The sequence below is a fragment of the Gymnodraco acuticeps genome, unplaced genomic scaffold (assembly GCF_902827175.1).
Source record: "Gymnodraco acuticeps unplaced genomic scaffold, fGymAcu1.1, whole genome shotgun sequence".
Lineage (NCBI taxonomy): Eukaryota > Metazoa > Chordata > Actinopteri > Perciformes > Bathydraconidae > Gymnodraco > Gymnodraco acuticeps.
In genome coordinates this window covers 834,343-859,628 of record NW_022989947.1, presented here as the reverse complement: position 1 = coordinate 859,628, position 25,286 = coordinate 834,343, and the positions used below count along the sequence as shown (strand labels likewise).

Below are 25,286 nucleotides of genomic sequence, written 5' to 3'. Positions count from 1 at the left end.
TCCTCTGGAGCAGAGAGAGGAGCTGTGGATTATTGTTATTGATTATTGCATCAGTGTTTCTTAGGGTCAAAAACACTAAACTCACAACTTAAAATGAAAGCGTTTAGTTTATTTAATAAAAGAGCACATGTTCAATGTGAAAAGTGACAGTAGTTATAGATTATTTGCAATTTGGTGCTATATATATATTTAAAAAAATATATATTATATATATTTTTGAAACACCTTGAATTTCAGGGGGGGGGCGCGGGGCTCCGTTGGCGGGGCGCAGCGCCCCTCCAACACAATGGTAGGGGAAACACTGGATAGTGTTTAATCAACGATAGGTTTTCCCCCCCTCAAAGGTGATTGGTTCACTGCATCGCAGGTATTATTGTGATTGGCTCTTGGGTCACATCAAAATTAGACGCGCTGTCATCCTCTCATACTGACACCTGACACCACACATACACACATAGGGAGAGCCGGGACGAAAGTAACACGGGACGAAAGTAACACGGGACGAAAGTAACAGAGCGATTTTATCCGAGCCCAAACAACTTTGACCGGCCAAATTACGTCAGAATTATCAGCATTCAATACTTAACAGACCTACTAAATATCAGGTTTAACTGTCAGGAGTAGCTAGTGTTGTCACGGTACCAACATTTTGGTTTCGATACCAAGTCAAGAATTGCGATTCCGATTCTTTTTTGATACTTTTCTTAAAAAAAGGGAAACAGTCTTAAATGTAATTATTGTGCTTTATTTCACACCAGAACCATAACCATAACATAACCTTTTAAACAATGAGAACAATAAATAAAATAAATGACAAGAATTCGTATTAAATAAAATTAATACATGTCTCACAGACAGGCCTCGTGGTGTCCGTAGGCTTGCCCTCACTGTCAGAGATATAGCTCAAATACTTCCAAATTTCGCTTCTGGCGTCTTTTTTGTCAACAAGCCGAGGCGCAGCGGCAGCTGCACTCCCACTTGCAGCCATGCTTCTCGTTTTCTTACATGCTCTGGCAGCTAGCGCGTGCACGAGAGAGGGGAGGCACTTAGAGCGTGCTTGAGAGGGGAGGGACTTAGAGCGTGCTTGAGAGGGGAGGGACTTAGAGCGTGCTTGAGAGGGAGGGACTGCAGGCAAGGCTGCAGTGCAGGGAGTGGAAGCAGAGCGCTGAACACACACGGCTCTTATTAAAACGGCGCTTTCTCACCGGAGTACTTTTCCCCGTCATTCTTAAAGTACCGATACTAATGAAACGGCGGAATCTTAACGTTTTTAACGGCAGGGTATCGCGGTACCTTTCAAGTATCGGTACACCGTGCAACACTAGTCAGGAGTCAATGTCTCTCCCCCAAACTCACACATATACAATTCGATATGAACTGAAGAGCCGCATGAAACTAGGCAAAGAGCCGCATGCGGCTCGAGAGCCGCGGGTTGGCCACCCCTGTTCTAGGGCAACACATCCTCACTCCCAGGTCGGCCTATGTTGACGTTATGTCCAGTGCTGGAATTGGGCCGGTACTCACCGGTACGCAGTACCGGCACTTCTGGTTCTGACCCATGGAGTACCGGCACTTCTTGCTCAGTACCGGCATGCTGGCGGTACTCCGGTACTCATCACTCTCCCGCCGTTCTTATTATACATCTATATACATCTATATATATATATATACATATATACATCTATATATATATACATATATATACATATATATATACATATATATACATATACATATATACATATATACATATATATATATATACACATATATATACACATATACACACATATACATATACATATACACATACACATACATATATATATACAGCCGCCCGGTACTCAGTAGATGCGTCATGAGGTGCCGAACGGACATTCTCATCGCTCTAACCGCTGGAGTTTCACAGCGGCTGTCAGCTGTTTACTCCTGTCATTCAAACAGAACGTGCTGGAGAGGGGGCGGGGCTTATCTTCTCCATGTAAATACTGTGGTGGAAACGACTATGTCAAAATTAACCTATTTGACCGTGATTTAATAGTAATACACGTTTCAAAATAATAATAATAATAATGCCGAAGTAACAACATACTGAAAACTGTTAGTAAAACCATGTTTTAATGCTTTACAATTTACATACCTAGATGCACGTGTGTTGTGTTTATGCAGTGCAACTCCCACCCCCCCCAGTGGGTGGCTATGTAGAGTGATAGAACAGAGCAGGCACGCCCCCGAGAGAAGGAAAGCAAGTCACGTCACAAATTAGCATTTCTAAAATGTTAGCGTGGATTAATAAAAGTGCAAAAAGACAGCGGTTGTCGCCGGAAGAAACTTCAAATACAGAGAATGCTGTGCCTGTGTTGGAAATTGTGTCTGATGGGGAGCTTTCTTTGGTTGATCCTCCTGCTCCAAGTTCTAGTGCATTAGCACTAGCTCCGCCGCCTCCTCCAGAGCCTCTAACGTTCGCTGCTGCTGGCTCAACTGCCACCACCAACACCGGGCAAAGCGATGCACCTGACTGCTGGACAACGGACCAGGTGCAATATTTTTGCAAGACCAATGCATGGCTCCTTCTTAAAGATAAGAAGCTAGGATGTCGGATATGCAGAGATGTCAAATCTTTGGGAATACACACTGGACAAGGACTGAAACTGTCAACTGAATGGGGTGAGTGTGCAGTGTCTCATTTCGGTGTTGACAAGGGCAAACAACAAGCTAGCCTGAGAAAAAAAAATCAAAGAACATAAAGAATCACAAGCCCATGTAAAAGCTGCTGACATCCTTACATCTGCTTCACGTGAAACTATTCAACATCAAGTGCAGTCTATGCATAAATCTGAATTAGACACCACTATCAGAGTTTTTAGAACGGCATATAAAATTGGCAAACATAGCCGGCCATTCACAGACATGCCAATTGATTTGAATGTACAGAAACTGAATGGGCTGAACGTGGGCAGGGTTTTGCACTCCAATAAAACCTGTGGCGAAATCATCGACCACATAGCTCATGAGCTGAAGAAAAAAAATGGCAAAAGACATTACAGAAAACCAAAGAAAACTCTGTGTTTTGGTCGATGAATCTACCACTATTAGTGGTAAAACGGTGCTTGTTGTGTGTCTACGCTCAGCATTAGCTGATGCTGAGCCCGAAACGTTTTTTGGGAGCTGATCGAGTTGGATGGAACAACGGCTGATGACATCACAAAGGCGTTAATGGAGTGTCTTGGAAGAGATTTTAACGAGGACTTTTTAGGTCAGTGTTTCGTTTCTTTTGCATGTGATGGGGCTTCAGTCATGCTAGGGAAGAGAACAGGCGTTGCTACCCAGTTGTGTAGTAAATTCCCAAGCCTGTTTGTGTGGCACTGCTCCAATCATCGTCTAGAGCTGGCAGTTGGGGATGTGGTCAAGGAGGTCTCAGGGCTCAATCATTTCCAGATCTTTTTTGACAAACTCTATTCCTTGTTCCATGCCTCCCCCAAAAATCAGAGGCAGTTAGCGCAGTGTGCGCAAGCAGTCGGACAGCGTCTCCTGGTGATAGGGCGTGTTTTGTCCATCCGCTGGGTGGCTTCAAGTGAAAGGAGCGTCAGAGCAGTCTGGGAAAACTACCGAGTGCTTCATGATCACTTCACAAATGCTGCAAACGACACGAGCAGGGATTCCAGAGACAGAGCAAAGTACAAGGGCCTGGATGATGTGCTCACATCTGCAACGTTTGTCAGCAATCTGGGACTGATGTACGATGCGCTCACAGAGCTCAGCGACCTCTCTCGGCAACTCCAAAAAAGAGAGATGACACTGCCTACAGCAGATAGGCTCTTAACTCGAGAAATACGAGTTTTTGAATCCATGGTCACCATGCCTGGCCCACACATGACTACAGTTCATACAGCTCTAGCTGAGAAGTCCTTCAAGGGTGTTGCCCTGCGTGAGAATGGCAGGCTTGTACAGATTCATGCAGGTCAGTTTTTCCGCAGTATGGTAGAGAATCTGAGACACAGAATGACTTCCACAACCTCCTCTCATGTCAGCACAAGAGAAATCCCATTACATGGCCGGGAGGCGTAGAGGTGCTACGTTTGTGCGAAGTGCTGAAAGTGGACAGAAGAGAGACTGTTCAGGGCTTTCGCGAATACAAGGAAACCAGGGCATCCCGTACACCTGCTGCCATGGAGCCTCTACTGAAAGCAGTCCGAACCATCGCTGTCTCCACTAGTGAGTGTGAGCGGGCATTCAGCTGCATGAACGATATCCTTACTGCAAAAAGGAATGCTCTCTCTGTCAGCCGACTGTCCAGCCTTGTTTTCATTAAATGTAATGGACCATCACTAGGACAGTTCAATCCGGAACAGTATGTGAGGTCCTGGCTGGCAAAGGGAAGGAGAAGTGCTGATGAAAGAGCCTGTCCAGCTCCAGCCCCTGATACTGATGTCCCCAAGGCCTTCTGGAGCCTTTTCTAACAATGTGAAGTATATTGCAAAGCAGCTCACCCAGTGAGAAGACTTTTGGCATAATGTGCCGATTTGTACAGATCCTGGAGATAGAAGGACTTCAGACCAACCAGGGAGTTATCTGATCAGCTTGGTGTTCAATGTAACTCTTTACCGGCTCAGACTTTGTTACTTGCAGTTACAGTTTCTCATTTTAGATTGTGCAAATTTTGCATTTGTTTTTACATGTTCTTTGTTCATGCTCTTTATCATTTTTCTGAGTTGGAAAGTTAGATTGCATCATAGTTTACTTTATACATATTTGTATTCTTCAGTGGTGAAGTATATTGCAAAGCAGCTCAGCCATGTGAGAAGACTTTTGGCACTTTTTCGTTTTTCGTTTTCTGAGTTGGAAAGTTAGATTGCATTCAAAATGTACAGAAATACTTAATTTTGTTAAAGCTTTTTATAAAAAATGCTTCTGACCAGAGCTTTGTTTCCTTGTCATTAATGTTGAACACCACCAGAGGGGCTCTCACCTGAAAGGTCTCTGCTTCATGTGTCTTCAGCAGAAGATCTAGACTTTGATTGCTATATTTTCAGTTAATATTGACCTTACTGAGCTTTAGCCATATCCGCTGCCTATCATAAAAAATGTTAAGTACAGTGAACCTTTCTAAAATATACAGTAGTAAAGAGACAAACCCACCAGCATTATAGTAGCCAAATTCTTGTTTGTGGGCTGTATATATAAAATTGACTTGAAAAAGTTGCTGATTTTAGAGTACTGGCACCTTTTTCATTCCAATTCAAGCACTGGTTATGTCAAGTTCCCTGTCGGCTTTTTCCAACGCAAGGGGGGGGGCCTTAGCGTCCATTTTCAACGCAAGGGGGGGCCCCTTAGCGTCCATTTTCAGCTTTCCGGGATGTCCATATGCTTCTATAGACGCTCATGGAAGCACGGCATTCGTTTGTGTCGGCTGCCCTTAAAGGCAATGTGAGCGTCCATTCTCATTGGATAACGGAGAATTGTACACCCGGAAGTAAGTATTCCCCTTACTGTCGATTGATTTTACAGTGATATCTGCACTACTCATCGACTAAAAAACACCAGATTATCCTTGTTAATTACACAACATTGATTGGTTTAAATTGTGTGCAATGCTTTTGTATTTTTCCCCTTCGATTCGGAGAAACAAATGTTTTTTCTGAGTAAAGGATGGCAGAAGACACTACACTACCCAGAATCCCCAGCTATCGTTTGGACTACACCATGTGCTCTGTTTGACAAACCCCGCGATAGTCCTCAAGCTCTGTGATTGGAGAGTGTGCTCCGAGGGTTACGCCGAGCCTCGAACAGCACTTTAAATGGGATGGAACCACGCAGACTGTCCAAAACTGGATTTGAACGGGTCCACCGCGTCCCCCCTCCCCCACCCTGTCCCCAGAACTACAAATGCTGGCTATTCTGTTTCGCAACATGTTCTGTATCTATGGCACGTCTCTACTGGGAGTTGTAGTTTTAAAAGACGTTTTCGTATTTCCCATAATAAGAAGTTGCCAGTATTAAACTGTGTACATCCCTGGAGGTTTAGGGGATAGGAAACACTCACATTTAAAACATATAATTAATAAATGGGTGAAAATTGCTTGTGCCCATAATGGGCAGCATTAATATATATATACACACATGCCAGCTAAGGTCAGAAGAGCTTTATTTAACAGCTGGTCTTATGTTTGTGACCCCTGTTGTTAATTGATAACATTACATTACATTACATTAATTGATAAGCCTGAAACATGCACTTGTTAAGGTTCAGAGGCACATTTTGCAAATATGGCAGTATAGCCATCGATCAGCTTAAGATAAGATATACTTTATTGATCTCAAGTTGGAACATTTGCGTTACATCAGCATGTGTAACAGTTAAATATGCAGTGGTGTTTATTTGTAAATAATTTAGTATAATCACACAAATTCTGTGTTTTATATTCAACAATTCTGTGTTCTTTATTTATTGATTGTTCAATACCTGACAAGGTCGGAGATGAAATATCTACATACATCTTATAAGAGTATAATACATTATGTATAATATCAGTTAAAATAAGTGCTTCAACATAGTTAACATTGCTGGAGGTACGCACAAATATTGATAGATGTCTTGTAATGCACTATTGAGGAACCTGCGACCCAAGTTTTTCATTCAATGCATAACTACACCATAGTTGTGTAGGCCTATATGATATGTCAATAAACCTTAGAAAATCTTGAAATCTTGAAAGGGATGTGCAAAATAGTCATTATATACAGTCTTTAATGGACTATTAGTAGAGAATAACGAGTAATTAATATACTTTATAGGGATCCTATTAATATCTAATGATAAAAATAATGAAATTCAATAACATGCTTTAACCACTAGGTGTCCCTTTATATCAGCTGTGCACCTTTATGGTGTAAATACAGCTTATCTACCAATTGGATCAAATATAAAAGTCAGCCGAATTAGTGTTGATACTGCAAGGAGACGTATTGTGTGAAAAGAAATGTAAGATGTTGTTTAATGGCTGATATATTTATGATCCACGTCACGTTTTCAGTTCCTCATGTTTGTCTAGAAGTCTTCTCATCAGGGCTCTATAAATACAGAACTACGGCAGATATGTAATATTTAATGCAGCCGAACCGTGTATTACAATGCCGTTATGTGATGACTTCCAAAGAGAAAAGCAAGCACACTCGGAATAAAGTATTATTGTATTTTTTTTCAATGTTTTCGGTCTGTTTCCGTTATTTGTTCATGACGATGTGCTGTGAGATGTGAGACTGGAATTGCACAGGGGAAAATAACGTAGGCTATCTTTAGATGCGGATTTTGTTAAACTAATATGTTTCGCTGTGGACCAACACTATACATTGACGGGGAAGGGGGTAGCAATAAAGATAACACCATTAAACAGTTAAACAACATAACAGAAATAATATCGATAGCAGCGTCCCTAGCAACCACCTTGGTAACAATGAAAACGTTATGGACGCAATTTCCTGAAGTAATCTTCGTAATAACTAGCAAACTAAAGATCATGTACATCCACTGCACACATAATCTGAAATAACAACTCATATTTCTCGCATCAAATGACATCAAAACGCATTTTAATGGCCAAACTAACTTTAAAATAGGCATTTTCCATCGAGAATAAAACGAAGTTCGGCCATGTTTTTTTTTTCTTCAGGGAGAAATTTGAAGATCACGTGACGTCAAACAGAGCACATGGTGTAGTCCAAACGATAGCTGGGGATTCTGGGTAGTGTAGTGTCTTCTGCCATCCTTTACTCCGAAAACATATTTGTTTCTCCGAATCGAAGGGGAAAAATACAAAAGCATTGCACACAATTTAAACCAATCAATGTTGTGTAATTAACAAGGATAATCTGGTGTTTTTTAGTCGATGAGTAGTGCAGATATCACTGTAAAATCAATCGACAGTAAGGGGAATACTTACTTCCGGGTGTACAATTCTCCGTTATCCAATGAGAATGGACGCTCACATTGCCTTTAAGGGCAGCCGACACAAACGAATGCCGTGCTTCCATGAGCGTCTATAGAAGCATATGGACATCCCGGAAAGCTGAAAATGGACGCTAAGGGCCCCCCCCTTGCGTTGAAAATGGACGCTAAGGCCCCCCCCCTTGCGTTGGAAAAAGCCGACAGGGAACTTGACATAACGTCAACATAGGCCGACCTGGGAGTGAGGATGTGTTGTCTAGGGAGATCGTCTCACCGTAGCTGTCAATCTGATCAAAAGACGTGTTCAATGGCATTAAAACGAGAAAAAAACGCGGCTGAATCGGTTAATCCATAGGTTTTTAACGTCTCTGTATAAAACAATTATTTCATTTATAATCCATAATTCCATTTTTATGTAAAAATCGCAGAGCAAAAGTTAGCTGCTAATGGTAGCTACCAGAGTGGCTGCTGCTTCCGGTCTTGGCTATGAGGCAGTATAACACACACACATTATCAAATAAGGACTATGTGTGAGTTCCCCTCGATTCCATTGGCTCTGACGGTTAGAAAGATATGTCACATGTCAAAATCCAGCAAGGGGGGCCAGAGATATGGAAAATCCACCCAAATGGCTTCAGAAGAGGTTTTTTTTGCTAAATCTGTCTAAAAAGGTCAAATATCACTTGTTTTGCATCAATCTTGATACAGGGTACTTATTATATGTTGTACTTTGGATTCCTAAAGCTTTTAGTCTACTAACCCATCATCCAAGGTTAGTTTTCACTATAAGTACAACATATTTTTGGGACGGACACTATAATTTACAGTTTTTTACCATGTTCAATCTGAATTTTCTTTAAAATAAAAAACATCTATATTGATTCTAACTTTTCCACATCCAACTCACAGGTTTATCATTACTTTGAGAAAAAAGATTATTAATTTAACCCTTTTAATAATTCCTTACATTTATTATAGCACGTTTCCAGATGCTCAAAGCGCTTTATTTGTATACATGCAATGGTCACTGTGGACAATACCCACAGGAGCAAGTTCAGGTGAAGTGTCTTGCCCAAGGACACAACGGCTTTACAGACGCAGCAGCGGCGGGTTTCACCCTTGATCTGATGATCATTGCACAGCGCACTGCGCCACACAAAAGGTATGAGAGATTTACGACTTTTTAAAATATTTTCCAGATTTTTTAACTTGATTTTGTACGGAAGAGTATTAGGGCCACATAACAAATTTTTTGTGAGGATTTGAAAAAAAATATATATTTTTTTGTTCTGAGAAAAAAGTCAGAATTCTGACTTTAATCTCAGAATTCTGACTTTAATCTCAGAATTCTGACTTTTTTTCTCAGAAAAAAAAAAACATTTTTTTTTTGGGAGAAAAAAGTCAGAATTCTGACTTTAATCTCAGAATTCTGACTTTAATCTCAGAATTCTGACTTTAATCTCAGAATTCTGACTTTAATCTCAGAATTCTGACTTTTTTCTCAGAACAAAAAAACATTTTTTTTTTTGGGAGAAAAAAGTCAGAATTCTGACTTTAATCTCAGAATTCTGACTTTAATCTCAGAATTCTGACTTTTTTCTCAGAAATACCGGTAACTGTAGAACCAGCTTCACTGCGATTTACACATTGCAGTAGGCAACAATGGAGGACGTGAGTGAATTTCTGCGCGCCAGAGGGGTCCAAGAGGAAACCATAATAAGTCATTTTACAACCATCTGCAATGTGTAAATCGCAGTGAAGCTGGTTCTACAGTTACCGGTATTTCTGACTTTTTTCTCCCAAATAAAATGTTTTTTTTTTGTTCTGAGAAAAAAGCCAGAATTCTGAGATTAAAGTCAGAATTCTGACTTTTTTTCTCCCAAAAAAAAAATGTTTTTTTGTTCTGAGAAAAAAGTCAGAATTCTGAGAAAAAAGTCAGAATTCTGAGATTAAAGTCAGAATTCTGACTTTTTTCTCAGAACAAAAAAAATAATATTTTTTTTCAAATCCTCACAAAAAAATGTTTTATGTGGCCCTAATCCTCTTCCGTAATTTTGAATACGCAGTTTACGAACTCATTGATAATCATGTGCATGTTATGGTTAGCTTCCTTTAATATCGGTGCGCCTTCCTGCTGCTGAAATATCGTAGTCCATTAAATATATGTACAAAAAACAGCTTTAAATGAAATGGGGATACAAATACATTAACACCTTTAAAAAAAACAAAAACGTTTTATTTACATTTATTATCATGTATTTAAATGTGTTCTTTATTCTACTTCTGAATATGTCATCTACGTAGATTGTTTATGACCCCTCCCCCCTTTTTATTTATTTTTCAAAATTGTAATGGTATACATTTTTAGCCAGACATTTTTTTTTAACAAATGAATAATTCGAATATTTTACTGATATAAAGACAATTTTAAAGCTTTTATAAATTGATCAAAGTTACAAAATATATATTTTAGTCCACTGGCCAGAGGCTAGGGGAATGAAGTTTTACCAGCTACTCAATAGCAACTCATTGGGGGTTTTTCAGGGGGAAGGGGGCTGTTGAATAGATCTACAAGCTATTTGCGTATTTTACCATCATTTTGCTGGTAAATGGTGCCTATGTGCCCTGAGGGAATCAGTATTTCCAGTAGTGGCTGCTCAAAATGTAGCAGCGAAAGCTCGCATGGTCTCTTCTCTACCTCTGACTTCATGTCAACAGTGAAGGCATCCACTTTCCCTGGTTCCAGTTTTCTTTATTGGCGCATTGTAAATTCACACCCTTAAGATTTTTAAAATATTTTCAGAGTGCTTGATTTAAAAATCAGCATTTGGTCATGGAAATCATTATTAGTTGTAGGTCTCTGCAACAAGGAAAATAATCATATATTATTTACATCTTTCATCAAAAATTCAGATTGAACATACCAATAAAATCTTCACTGGGTTACATGTTGAGATTTTTGTTTGAGAAATGTCCCAAGTTTCATTAACTATCAAAGTAGTTTGTTAATTTATTTTATTTTAAACATTAGCGAAAATAATACATTTCTCATTGTAAGATTGAATGACTTGTATTGCACAAAACATTTTTCAAGCTCACTCACACCCAGTAAATAATCAATATTATATAATTAATGTACGCAAAAATGTTTTATGAATTATATATAAATTGTCCTTTTCAATCTTCCATGTACAGGTGCAAAGCTGACAGAAGCAGTCCAAGCTGACGGCAACAGCATGGAAGAAGAAATAATAACGACCGAGGCGGCAGGTGAAGATGTGGCGCCCAATGATGAAGAGCCTAGTGTAGACATTTCCAATGACAGTCCATCTAAAAGAGGAAGGGGAAGGCCAAAGAAGCTGAAGGTTGTAGTTACCGACGTCAACCTAATTGTTTCGGGCATTTCTAACGGTGAACCCCCACAGACCCCGAGAGGGAGAGGACGTCCAAAACTCATTAAACCCACAGAGCAGCAAGGATCAGGAGACAACAATGACGATGATTCAGGGTCCCAGAAAGAGGCCAGTGATGAAGACGACGCTTCACTAGAACATTCTCCTAAGAAAAGAGGCCGGCCACGTAAGTCTCTCAGCACCCCTGCAAAGGCTGATACACCGAAAGGAAATAGGGGTCGACCAAAAGGATCCACGAAGCGCAAGTCAGAGAGTCCGAGTGAAACAGGCTCTCCCAATAAGGAACCCATGCTGGAATCAGTGAAGAAGAGAGGTCGGCCCAGGAAGGTGGAGGCAGCATCAAATGGCATCTCAAAGAAGTTAAGGGGAAGCTCCAGAAAAAGTATTGAACAGGAGAGCGGAGATGAAAAGAGGGGAAGGGGTAGACCAACAGGCTCTCCAAACAAGAAACCCCCCGCATATAAGGTGCCAGTTAAGGTAGGCCGCGCCACAAAGGGGAGGATTGGTCGACCGGGAAAATAACCGGCCACAAGAGGAAGACCAAGAAAATACCCCCGGCCGACGCCAGAGGAGCTGAATAAGCCACGAGTATGGAAGCCGCTGGGAAGGCCCAGGAAATACCCGCGTCCCAAACCTCCTGAGGAGACTTCACCGGCCCCTCCCAGAAACCGTGGCCGACCTCGCAAGACAGAATCCAATAAAGGCGCTCACCTACGTAAGAATTTCCCTGGCCCTTCTTCACCACCTAAACCCTATGTTGGACCCCTGAGAAAAAGGGGCCGTCCCCCAAAAAGTGATGCTGAGGCCCCACGGAAATTGGGCCGCCCTAAGGGTTCAATCAACAAAAATAAAGCCACAGGTGAATTAGAAGCCACACTCTCCAACCAAATGAAGAACAGACGGTGGAAGAGGAAGTGCAGCAGAGCGCAGAGACGTCCATCGAGGACATCACTGAATAATCGCTCATCGATCAGGCGGCCAGCTTTGAAGTCACAAACCAGGCCAGATAAACAATCCCGGTCCGACCAAAAAGTTGCTGTAGTACTTGCTGTTTAAAACATAGAAGACAAACCTGTCAATGAATCCTGTTTTAAACATTTTGTTCGTCGGCTGGGCTAGATATTCAGCAGCTCTTGTTTTCTCTAACGTGTCCATCTTGTTTTATTGTGCTTGATTTTTATTCTTTATATTCTTTATTTGTCATACGAGTAGTACTAATATCCTTTTACTAAAACTGTCATGTTGATTATTATAGACTAGTCTTTTCCAAAACATTAGCTTAGTTTAACTGTTAAACGGTTACTGTGGAATCACTCGGAAGGGGGGTGGAGAAAGTCCGAAAAATGCTTAAAGGTCCCATGTCATGGGCATTTCTACTGATCATAATTCAATTTTTGAGGTCTACTAGAATAGATTTACATTGTTCAATGTTCCAAACTCACATTGGTTTCCCATACAGCATATCTGTTTAGTATGTGTATTCACTCTCTGGGTGTTTCTCAATGTGGAGGACGCTTCCTTGGTAGGACATGTCTTCCGAGTCAGGTCCTTCAGAAGCGAGGCAAGAATCTTTCCTAGCCTCGGAAAACGAAGAATGGTGGAGCCGGTGTGCGTCATATGCGAGGCCCCGTCTTAAATGGAGCGCGATTTCCGCCAAAGATTTGGAAATTGGTCCGTGCGCAAAGCATTGTAGGGATTTTAAGACGCGGAGGATACACATGGGCAGCCTAGAAATGTCTCGCTACGAAGGACGTTGGGCTCGGTAGAATTCCAAGGAGCCTGGACATTGGAACAGTCCTTCGGCGGGACTCGATGACCTAGCATCCTTGAAATAGTGGCTCTGGAGCATCCTTTCTTGACATTGAGAATCACCCTCTGTCCTAAACAGCTTGTTGGAGCTCCTACCTCCCCCTCCCTATGAGCCCACTTTGCTCTGATTGGTCAGCTCGCCCATTCTGTTCTGATGAGTCCACCACCGTTACAGCGGAACATCAGTGATTATGTGTTACAATGGCGTTAGCAACCAGAAAATGACACCAGTAAGGGCAAACAGATGAGAATGCTGCGTGGGGTCTGGGTGCCGTGTTGGCGGGACGTTGCGCGGCTCTCTGCTGTGAGGAGGGTACAGTGTGAGCTCTATTACTGGTGTTGCGTGGGGTCTGCGAAACTCAGCCTGAGAACCATGGACGGAAGGGGGGTGCTGAGGGAGCTGCAGCACCCCCATCTGCGAAGCTCCACTAGCAATCCACCCCCACAACGCGGCGCACCTACAGTGCGCCACAATTTTGTGTGTGTGGAAAAATAAATGTCCAACAAGGCGTTCTGGGGCAGCATAGACAGGTATTTTCTGTGTTAGAGTTTTACTCGCTACAGGATTTACTTTGAGGGTTTGTGACTCTGCAGACCGTTTACATGCAGAAAAGGCTACATAACACACAAGGGGACGGGTAATAACCGTAAAAGCATGACATAGGTCCTTTTAAAAAAATGTGTGACTGGACTTTTTTTAATGTATTTTCTGGTAACAAAGAAAGGGTTCATGATTTATCTACAGATGATTATCCCCTCCAGCTTTCTATCGTGAATCTGTGAGAGTGCTTGCTAGATAAAATGTCTAAATACATACTGTCATACTTTTTCTCAATGCCATTTCACAGTTGTTTTTGCCTTAATTGCCAAAGCTTTGAAAGTACCATCACTTACGGTTCCTGAGAGCGATGTGTCTTCCTTCTCTACTTTTGCATTACTTGGCAGGACGATAAAGCTCTATGCACTGCCTTCCTGCCACTTAGTTACTTATTTAGTTATTGCTATAGTTAGTTCACTCTTTTATTTAAATGTTTACTTGTAGTTGTGAAGCATCTTCATTTGTGTTTTTAAAACTGTCTTGAGATTAATTCATGTGATTGGTTTGCAATCACAAACATACATCTACATGTGTCTTTTTTGTAAAAAGAGTGACTTGTATATAATGTTTACATTCATTTTTTCTTTGTCGGTTCAAAGATTTTACATTTCTAAATGCCAAATTGTTTATTGGTTTGTAATGTTAAAAAAGGTGATCTGAAGTCTAACTATTTTAGTAGACATTTGAATTGTATGTGTTTTTGAACAAGAAGTCAATTATTTGTTTGCTTATAAATAAAAAAAGAAATCTTGCTGTTTTATTTTCAACAATATCTATTTCAGATTATTTGTATTCCTTTGTCTACCTCCACACAATTTAGATAAATCAACGATGAATGAGAAACTTTTTAGGTGTAGCAGCACCACTCTTACAATACTGTTTGAAGACTGCATTGATGCTAAGCTAATATGCAATACTTAATACAACTTTATTTATAAAGCAGTGTAGCAGCAGTGTGTGTATTTAGATTGATACATCACTTAAAACTGGAACACCTTTACACAATGTAGTTTTTCTTTTTAAATACCAGTACTTGACATGATTCAGCATTTGGCATAATTAGTTATATGATAAACCCAAAACAAAAGGATGTACTAAGCCAGGGGTGGCCAACCCGCCAGGGTGGCCAACCCGCGGCCTAGTTTCATGCGGCTCTTCAGTTCATATCGAATTGTATATGTGTGAGTTTGGGGGAGAGACACTGACTCCTGACTAGTGTTGCACGGTGTACCGATACTTGAAAGGTATACCGCGATACCCTGTCGTTAAAATCGTTACGATTCCTCCGTTTCATTAGTATCGGTACTTTAAGAATGACGGGGGAAAGTACTCCGGTGAGAAAGCGCTGTTTTAATAGAGCCGTGTGTGTTCAGCGCTCTGCTTCCACTCCCTGCACTGCAGCCGTGCCTGCAGTCCCTCCCTCTCAAGCACGCTCTAAATCCCTCCCCTCTCTCGTGCACGCGCTAGCTGCCAGAGCATGTGAGAAAACGAGAAGCATGGCTGCAAGTGGGAGTGCAACTGCCGCTGCGCCTCGGCTTGTTGACAAAAAATACGCCAGAAGCTAAATTTGGAAGTATTTTAGCTATATCTCTGACAGTGAGGGCAAGCCTACGGACACCACGAGGCCTGTCTGTAAGAAATGTATTAATTTTATTTAATACGAATTCTTGTCATTTATTGTATTTATTGTTCTCATTGTTTAAAAGTTTGTGTTATGGTTATGATTCTGGTGTGACATAAAGCACAATAATTACATTTAAGACTGTTTCCCGTTTTTTAAGAAAAATAATCGGAATCGCAATTCTTGACTTGGTATCGAAACCAAAATGTTGGTATTGTGACAACACTGACAGTTAAACCTGATATTTAGTAGGTCTGTTAAGTATTGAATGCTGATCATTCTGACGTAATTTGGCCGGTCAAAGTTGTTTGGGCTCGGATCAAATCGCTCCGTTACTTTCGTCCCGTGTTACTTTCGTCCCGGCTCTCCCTATGTGTGTATGTGTGGTGTCAGGTGTCAGTATGAGAGGATGACAGCGCGTCTAATTTTGATGAGGCCCAACAGCCAATCACAATAATACCTGCAATGCAGTGAACCAATCACCTTTGAGGGGGGGAAACCTATTGTTGATTAAACACTATTCAGTGTTTCCCCTACCATTGTCTTGGAGGGGCACTGCAAGCCGCCAACGGAGCCCCGCGCCCCCCCTGAAATTCAAGGTGTTATATATATACTTTTTAAAAATATATATAGCATCAAATTGCAAATAATCTATAACTACTGTCACTTTTCACATTGAACATGTGCTCTTTTATTAAATAAACTAAACGCTTTTATTTTTATTTGTGGGTTTAGTGTTTTTGACCCTAAGAAACACTGATGCATTAATCAATAACAATAATCCACAGCTCCTCTCTCTGCTCCAGAGGATTTTAAAAATATATCCCAATGCCACAAAAATGAATCAGTGACGTGGTTGAAATCTTGTCTCCAGAAAACAAAAAACTGAAACAAGCGGTATCAGTGACTGTGTGTTTGATGTGGCTCCTTGCAGTAACATAGAAAACATGTGGCTCTTAACCTCTGACTGGTTGGCCACCCCTGTACTAAGCCTTTAGTTCTTAGCTTTGTGGTAGCCGCTGGTAGTGCTCATTGGCAGGTATATAATTAAACAGAGACTAACACAAAGATGAATCCCTTAAAAAATGAATATGATTTATACATTTAAGCTCAAGATCTCAAATAATAGTAATTAGAGGACATCAATTGACCGTTTGTGCGAAGGGACTAATAAACGAATGACGTCAGATTCAACGAGGGGGCGGGGAAATATCCGCAGAGTGACACCTCGCGACTGTCTCCGCCTCTCTCTCAGCTGGACTCACCTGCCAGGTTACCTTTACTTCCCCCGGGAGAAACAACTAAAGTGAGCTCGGTACTTCTTTCCGACAAAGCCCAGGATTGTGTCGGTAATGTGACCAGAGTGAAAGCAGGTACGTCTACCATAAACAATTCAGTACTTTTCTGTGTTTCTGTAATACAATGCTCGACGTAAATACAGAGTCGCTCAACAAGTTTGAGCTTAGCCTGAAACTACATTCCTCCCTGCTCCCTCCGGGCCTCCAGCTACACCTCAAGGAGGGGGAAGCTTTGGTATTAAGTTAACAACGTTTTGAAGTAAATAACCAGCAGAGGACTGTTCACAGTTCAGACTCCATGTAACAATCACTTAAAAGTGACAGTGTATCGGTAAAATGCGTGCCACTAATTTAGGACTTTAAACAACAAAGTCAGAGTAAGGGTAAAGTAGACACTTTCACGGGGAAAATGCTGTTGTTTCCTGAGGGTTAATTCAATAAACATGACTCATATTTCTTAACATTAACACATCTCTCCTGAAACTAGATTAAAAACAATGATAGTTTAAAACTCAGTCTCACCATTAAAAGCCAGCCATGTTTAATTATTTCATCACAACAAAACTTATTTCTGAAATCTGGTACCGACATACCTACACACAAAAAAGAGAAATAAAGATAACATAAGGTTTAACATTCTTATTCCACATTATTATTTCCTAGAATATAATTAAATATTGAGAAAAAGGTAGTCCAATGTTCCAGAGACTTAACATATTATGCTAAGAAAAACTCAAATCAACAGAGCAGTAAAAATGTCATCAGATTTGTCTAAGGAACGCCTGTAGTGATAATATGTCAAACGGTCAAAGTCCAGTCTGTTTCAGGAGAGCAGGAATGCAGCCAAGTAGTGTATTACTCACTTAATGACTGGAACTATTCAGTGTTGTCTGTAAATGTTTAATAATTGATTTGGACTTTATTAACGCAATGTAATGTAATGTAATTAACAGTGTTTCTGTTATCTTCTTCAAAGCATTGTATATAATGCTGATGTTTTCACATAGCTTCTTATACACTTTCTGGATGTGTTGTTGATGATACTTGTTCTGGTTTTAGAGCGTCATATTATCACTATTCAACAGTTCGATTTTGGTTACAAATGTAGATATTAGAAGTGTTCCTGAAAGGAATTTGTCTTCTGTGGCGTACACCTTACCTGCTGTAGGCTACACATGGCTGGCTCTGCAGGGCAGGACAAGCCATTTAGTGCAACACACCCATGATAAACAGTGAACTTTGATATTTTTGTGAAGCTGAAGCCAGAACACACTATTGTTTTAAACTCTTTTCTTCTTTTCCTTACACAGAAATCAATCAAAAATGACCATAGGAAGCTGGAAGAAGCTATGCTAACAGTTAGTGTGAACAAGTATTGACTGAAAAGAGAGAAAATTAAGATAAGAAGCTTGAAAAAATGTCTGGCCAAGTCAGTGTAGTCACAGACTTAACCGAGGAGGATGCACTTTCACCTGCAGAGCCACACATAGCAGGAAATAAAAAGCCAGAAGAGAGCAAGAGCAAAGAGGAAAGACGGGAGAGTACGGACAAGGGAGGAGAAGACTCAAAGGAGGAAGAGGAGGAGGAGGAGGAGGAGGAGGAAGTGATCAGCTCTGCTCATCTGGAGCCAAGCACTCTGCCCTGGCCTGGAGACAAAGACAGGCCTCAGACGGACAACGACGATGGAGTTTGGTCCGAAGAGAGAGACACGGGGGTCAGTGGGGGGAGCCAGGACCTGTCAGAGGAGCACAGAGACATGAAGAGCAGCATGAAGAGCAAGTGGAGGGAGAGCATGCCTGAAGGAGAGAAGTGGAGGGACGACGAGCTGGAGGTGCAGCGTGATGATAAAGGGGAAGGCTCCCTGGCAGACGATGAAGATGAGGAGGAGGAAGAAGGGGAGTCAAACTGGAGGTCAGATAAAGCTGCTATGGGTTTTTCTCCACAAGTCACCATCGTGCGGCCGTCCAGCAAAGAGCTTCTTGAGGAGAGCCGGATGTTCATAGAGGACGACGAGAAGGAGCAGCAGGCGGAGCACGGCGCAGCCAATCGGTTTCATCCAGAGTGGAGAGAGCAGGACGACAAGTTCTGTGAGTATAAAACGAGAGTCAAGATACTTTATTAGCAGAGGTGGAAGAAGTACTCAGATCTTGTAAAAGTACCAGAGTGTAGGAATACTCTGTTACAAGTAAAAGTCATGCATTCAAAATGTTCCTAAAGTAAAAGTACACAAGTATTCGCATCAAAATATACTTAAAGTACCAAAAGTAAAAGTACTCATTATGCTGATTGGCCCATTTCAGAATATTATATATTATGTGTTATTATAATTATTGATGCATTAAAGTGTTATCACAGCTGCTAACAGTGCAGCTTTAATGACTTTGTACACGGCAGGGTAGCTGGAGAAGTGTACTAAAGTCTTATTTTTGTGTTGATTTTATTTCACACAATGAATCCAAATCTGCAAAGAAACTAAAGATTTAACAAATATGTAGTGGAGTAGAAGTACAAAGTAGCAAAAAATGTAAATTCTCAAGTATTGTACAAGTACCTTAAAAGTGTACTTAAAGGAGACCTATCATGCAAAATGCACTTTTTGATGTCTTTTATACAGAAAGATGTGTCCCCCGTGTGTCGGGGAACTCACGCAGCGTCAGAAAATAAAACCCTCTCTCTTTTCCTCCGTACCCAAATCTTTTAAAAATGGGGCTACAACAAGCGGATACAGATTTGCTGCTGATATGATGTCAAATCGGCGGCGGACCCACAGAGAGTTGCTATCAGAAACAATGCCTGATGTGTTTTGGATGTAATCTCGTTTTTGTTTACATTAGCAAGCCTCGCTAACACTCAGAGCTAACCTGTACTGTAGAGCAGGGGTTCCCAACCCCCGGGCCGCGGAGGTGTTACTGCCGGGCCGCGAAATAGCTGTGAGTTTATCGTAATATTTGCAGAATTATAAATATATAAAAATATTTTATCATAATATTTTTTTTAAAAGGTGTTTAATGTTTGCACCTATACCAGTCATATTATTTCATCCAGTAGCCTAGTTAATCTTTCACCAGATAACCGTTGAAAATGGCTTTTATGATGTTCCGAGGGATTCGGCGGCTCAGCCTGGTCTCAGCCTCTCGTGCGCACGAGAAAGTTACCGGAAGAGGAGCGCACAGGAGACAACCGTTTAATTGCAGACTGTTATGTTTATGTGGGGAAATGGCAGTGCATACATTATTTGAGATATATTTCAAACTCGGACTTCATTTTAAGGACATATCGGCCAGGGGCGTAGAGCTATATGTTTATTTTATTAGCTTTTCTTTTTAATGACTGATTTTAAATGCCATTTTCTTAATGTCTTTCATTTTTTTGTAAAGCACTTTGAATTGCCTTGTGTTGAAAAGTGCTATATAAATAAACTTGCCTTGCCTTTGTTTAAGCACCGGATTGGCAAAACAGGAGAGTAAACCAGTCTGCCTTGATCTATGAATTCATGTCCGGGACTCTCACGGTATCTGCTGCCCGCAGCTGTTTTATAGAAGGAAAACCTCCTTCACTTCATGAAATGGCTGCAGGCAGCATCAGGAGGCAGCGGGACGTATACTCCGCCTCTGAGAAGTGCAGCAGCAGCGTGCCGAGAGCTGTGCCTTTTTACGCACCGCCTTCGCTGTGTTCACCTTCATCAGAACAGCGAGTGACTGCAGGCTGCTACGTGTTAACCACACACACACCTCTACACACATCGAAATGCCCGATTACTCCCCCTTTTATTAGTTTTATGAAGGAGATGTCCAGTCACCAAGGCGCATGATGTGTGTGTGTGTGCTCTGCTCAGCTCTGTGTTTGTGTCTATCCGACACCGGCATTTGTTTTCAAATGACCATGAACAGTAATTTACACACATCTGGCTAACTCCATAGGTAGTCTATATGCGGGTGATCCCAAAATAAATTAGTTTAATCTTAATCTCGATGTAGTGCTAAATGCTGTCAGACGTGCACCGGAACGAACGTCACTATCATAATTATCTTCTGAAAACAAATGCCAGTCACACACACACACACACACACACACACACACACACACACACACACACACACACACACACACACACACACACACATTGTTAATATGTTTTGGATGCATATTGATCTAGTATTTGTTCAGAGTTATTTGTCTCTCCCTGTCTGCCGCTAACACGCCTGTTCACTCTCCTCTCCGTCTTCTCTCCCTGTATCGCTAATTATTGTCTTCACACTTTCCTCTCCGCTTCTCTCTGCCGTGCTCTCGTCTCTTCTTCTGTGTTTCTCTCCCTGTATCGCTCACTCGTCTCTTTCGCCCCCTGTCGGCAGTGGTTAAAATAGAATCGTCCCGTCAAAATTGAAATCCCCTATTAATGTATTGATTATAGGTCCGGGTCCGTATAGGTCGGCGTCCGGATCCGGACTGCGGTCTGCCTGTTGCCGACCCCTGCTCTACTGTGACATGTCTCCATGCTTTAATGTTCAAAAAGGTCTTTATTTGTAACATACTGCCTGTGCTGCAGCACCTCTTTTCACCCTCCGTCTGAAACCAGAGCCCAGTCTGCTCTGATTGGTCAGCTGGCCGGCTCTGTTGTGATTAGGGATGCTCCGATCGGCCGCCGATCGATATTGGCCGATACTCACTCTCTGCCGATCGATCGGTGCTCTCTATAAAGGCCGATGGCGAGAGCCGATCACATGACGTAAAATACACGACACTTTTCTCAGAGAAACTCCCTCTGGTATAAACTTTGGGATTTTTGCCTTTGCAGACCATTTACACACACAAAAAACATATAACGCACTACAGGAAAGGGAAACCCCAAAAAGCATAAAAGGGCGCGTTTACGATGAAACACACTATGACTCCAGTCGCTCCTCATGGTCCCCCCCCATTGAACGTGTCCCTTCTCCTTCCTCAGACCTGTGTGAGTCTCTCTGCAGTGAGAAGCTGAAGCTGGTTCTGGGGACGGCGGCTGCAGCGTTGCTCTTCCCTCTGCTGGTGTGGGGGGGCTACGCCCTCATTCCCTTTGAGTCCCCACTGCTGCAGAGCACCCCCCTCAGGGTGGTGTACACTCTGCGCTGCGCCTTCTTTGCCATCATCCCCATCATGCTCGGTAAGACCTCAGTAAAGTTTATCATGCATTGGAATAAAAACGTATTAAGTTTGAAAACAGACACTGTTAGCTCTGAACCCCCCCAGGTGTGTAACCCCTAACCCTGACACCCCCCCCCCCCCTGCAGGTGTGTTGGTGCAGGGCGTGGCCCGGCTGCGCTACAGCGCCCTGAAGCCCCTCTACGAGAGCACCCTGGTGCACAGAGAGGTGGCCGTGCACTGGCACTATGTCAACGAATCGCTGGCTCTCTTCCTCTTTTACTTCCTGCAGCTCACTGTCATGGCAACCTACATCAGCCAGGACCTGGTCAAACTGGTGCCGCTGCTCACCATCATATTTGTCTTCGGCAGGTATGTGAATTGAATTTGTATAGTCATTTGAACAAATATGTTTTCCCTACTAAATAAGGTTAAAAAGGTTAGGAGTAAAAACCGAATCAAATATTTAAAGGCGGCATTAAAACTCAAAGCGTTCATAGTTATTGCAAAACCACCAATCCCACCAGTCCATATTCCTTTAGATTTTAAACACTTTTGATAAGAAAAACATAAATGAATGAATATTTTATTTTTATTTTTGAACTGCAGTTGTTTATTTCAACACATGATGTTTCAATCAGGAGAGTTTGAATTTCAAGTTGTATTTGAATGACAAAAGATGACACTCACCTTAAAATGTCCTTTGTATATTTCTATTTGTCTTAACTGTGGGAACTTGTCCAGGCATCTTAAGTGGGAGTGGACTTGAAATCCTTAACTCAAGGTGTAGAACAATTAAGTTATCAAGCCAATTGCATTACTTACTTCAACTTGAATTTAGGTTGAAGTCAATTAATGCAGAAATCAGAGTTCAAATGACACAATATTATGTTGATGTAATTACCAACATTATTACGTCAACACAACTTATAAATTAATGTTTGCAACTTAAAATGTTTATCTAAAATCAATTAACTCACATTTTTATCTTGCAACCAGTGCATTTAATTAAGTGGAGGTGAAAGGTCGCCTGAATTCGGTTTTGAGATGTACAGATCACTCATTTTGAAATATTAAACTTAGTTTTCTTTTCTTTAATTTTTCATCCTCGTGTAGAATGCTATCACGAAACACACATTTGGTTGTTTATAGCATAAAGAACATCTGAGGTAGGGAAATAATCATTTGAGTATGTGCATATAAATATGTAATTTACAACAGCTGTAAGATACTTGAAAAGCTTGAAAATGCACCTTGAAAATGCTTGAAAAGTGCTTGAATTTGACTTTGGAAAAGGTGTAAGAACCCTCTTATGCCTTTGCCTGAAGACGGTGACGAACACGACTGTGTTGCCGAACTAATATTAATATACCCATCTCGGCCGCTTGTATCCGCGATCTCGTTCTTTCGGTCATGACTCATCCTTCATGACCATAGGTGAGGGTAGGAACGAAAATGGCCCGGAAGACAGAGAGCTTTGCCTTCTGGCTCAGCTCTCTTTTCGTCACAACGGTGCGGTAAAGCGACTGCAGTACCGCTCCGGCCCATCTCACGCTCCATTGTTCCCTCACTCGAGAACAAGACCCCGAGATACTTGAACTCCTTCACTTGGTAAGGACTCATTCTCTACTTGGAGTCCGTTTTATAATCTGTGTAATACTGCGTATGTTCTGTATTCACACTGTGTTATACTGTGTGTGTTCTGTATTTACACTGTGTGTTTTCTGTATTCATACTGTGTGTTGTTCTGTTTCATACTGTGTGTTCTGTATTCACACTGTTCTGTTTCATACTGTGTGTGTTCTGTATTCACACTGTGTGTGTGTGTGTCCTCAGGCTGATCTACTGGCTCTGCCTCTCTCTGGGCAGCAGCTTCCGGAGTCTCGGCTTCGGCTTCTCCTTCTTCCCCATATTGGTCATGCTGGGGGTCAACCTGTACTACATCTGCTCGTCTGTCGGGCCGGAGTCAGTGTTTGATGTCGAGCCTCCAACATCAGCTCCTCCCCCCAGGCAGCGCTGGTGGGGTTAAAGGGGGACGTCCAAAAAGACGACAAGGAGATAAGACACAAACGACTAAAAACACCTTTTTCACATCACATCACACCTGCACCTTGAATCCCTTCTTCTGTGTCTTAAATATGACTGCAAACTCTCCTTGGGTAGTGTTTTTATTATTAAAATAATAACGATGTGCTCTCAAAAGACCCTCCCAGTAATGGCCACTGTCACTATTTGTTATGCTATCTGCAGTGACAAACACAGAGTTTCTTGTGGCTGTGCGAGTCCCTTGTGCTTCAAAAGACAGTTGGTAATGCTTGGTTTGATTTCGTGAAATCCCAAGGATTAGATTTTTTTGTTTTTGATAAAAAAAATGTAGGCCTTTTTTGCTTACAAAGATATAAAGCCTGTTGGGGGTTTATTTGTAGTTTGAATCACTGGATTGAAAAAAGGAAATGCTAGTTCAGAGAGGAAGTTGAAAAAGTTTACATAAAAACAAAAAAGCTCCTGTGTACTTGCAAATGAAAAAAGGATGCTCTCAGGAAGGGCTTTAATTACTTAACTAACCTTCTGTTCAAAATCGACAGTGAAATAATATAAATGAGGCTTTTGAATTAGAAGTGTTTCTGTTGAGGCATCCAGTGTGTCGACGTGATGCAGCAGAAATAAAAGTAAGAACTGATATTGTAAATATTTACTATCAAAATTATTTTGAGATTGAATTAACTTTTTTTTATGAATGTTCACATTTTTATTTTTGCACTCTTGGTATTAATGGTAATCTTATGACGTAATATGTATATGTGAGACTGATGAATGCATCTTTGTGTTATTGATCAAAGGCTTTTCTTTCTTTATGTCAACAGAAGTTGTCTGTTTTTGGGCAGTGTCTTTTTTTTTATTGTGAAAATGTTTCCAGCCTGAGTCAAGTTTAAGCATTTTTTCAATAAAGCTTTAACAAATGATACTCAACATTGTGCGGAGGCTGATGATTCAGATCTGACTGAGGGGATGTTTCTGAAATAAAGGGACTAACAGCATGACAATTTCATGTTTTAAATGTGGTTGCTGCGATCAGATGAGGTAAGTTGCAACTACGCCAACAAGTACATTTATTATTAACATGTGGGACACACGGGGCCGCCCCTCCCTACAGGCCAATCACGCAGGCTGCATGGGGCCCCGCCCAGAGGGCCTCAGCTGCTGTGCGCAGTTCTCCGCTCAGTTCTCCTCGCAGTTCTCCGCGCACCCCCCGCGAGAGTGAGAGTGAGAGATGACAAGGGGAGCATGTCTGTAACCCGACACCGTTGTAATGTATCGACATCTGACCAATCACGGCTTTGATACGGCCACTAGTGCAGGTAAAGAGATGTCGGTGAAAAGACAGTTTCAGTCCGGCGCAAAAAACAAAACATGAAGAAACTAGACTAGAGCATCACTCGAAGGTGGGTTATTATTGTATGAGTCAAATGTACAACTTGCGAAT

At 41.5% G+C, this 25,286-nt stretch overlaps 2 protein-coding genes across 2 annotated transcripts in view; both read left to right on the top strand.

The window, feature by feature from the left end:
- Positions 1-12,722, top strand: part of LOC117542596 (origin recognition complex subunit 4-like) — a 32,609-nt gene extending 19,887 nt beyond the window's left edge. Inside the window, exon 4 of the mRNA XM_034210358.1 lies at positions 11,141-12,722. Within this exon, the coding sequence (XP_034066249.1) occupies positions 11,141-11,880 (740 nt within the window). The 3' untranslated portion in view covers positions 11,881-12,722. The remainder of the gene's footprint in view (positions 1-11,140) is intronic.
- A 3,827-nt stretch (positions 12,723-16,549) lies between these two features.
- On the top strand, positions 16,550-24,840 carry LOC117542546 (transmembrane protein 79-like). Its single transcript, XM_034210268.1, has 5 exons — positions 16,550-16,759; positions 17,995-18,771; positions 21,630-21,824; positions 21,952-22,174; positions 23,639-24,840. Exons 2-5 carry the CDS (start codon positions 18,102-18,104, stop codon positions 23,829-23,831), a joined length of 1,281 nt encoding a protein of 426 aa, XP_034066159.1. The 5' UTR covers positions 16,550-16,759; positions 17,995-18,101; the 3' UTR covers positions 23,832-24,840.
- The last annotated feature ends 446 nt before the right edge of the window (positions 24,841-25,286 follow it).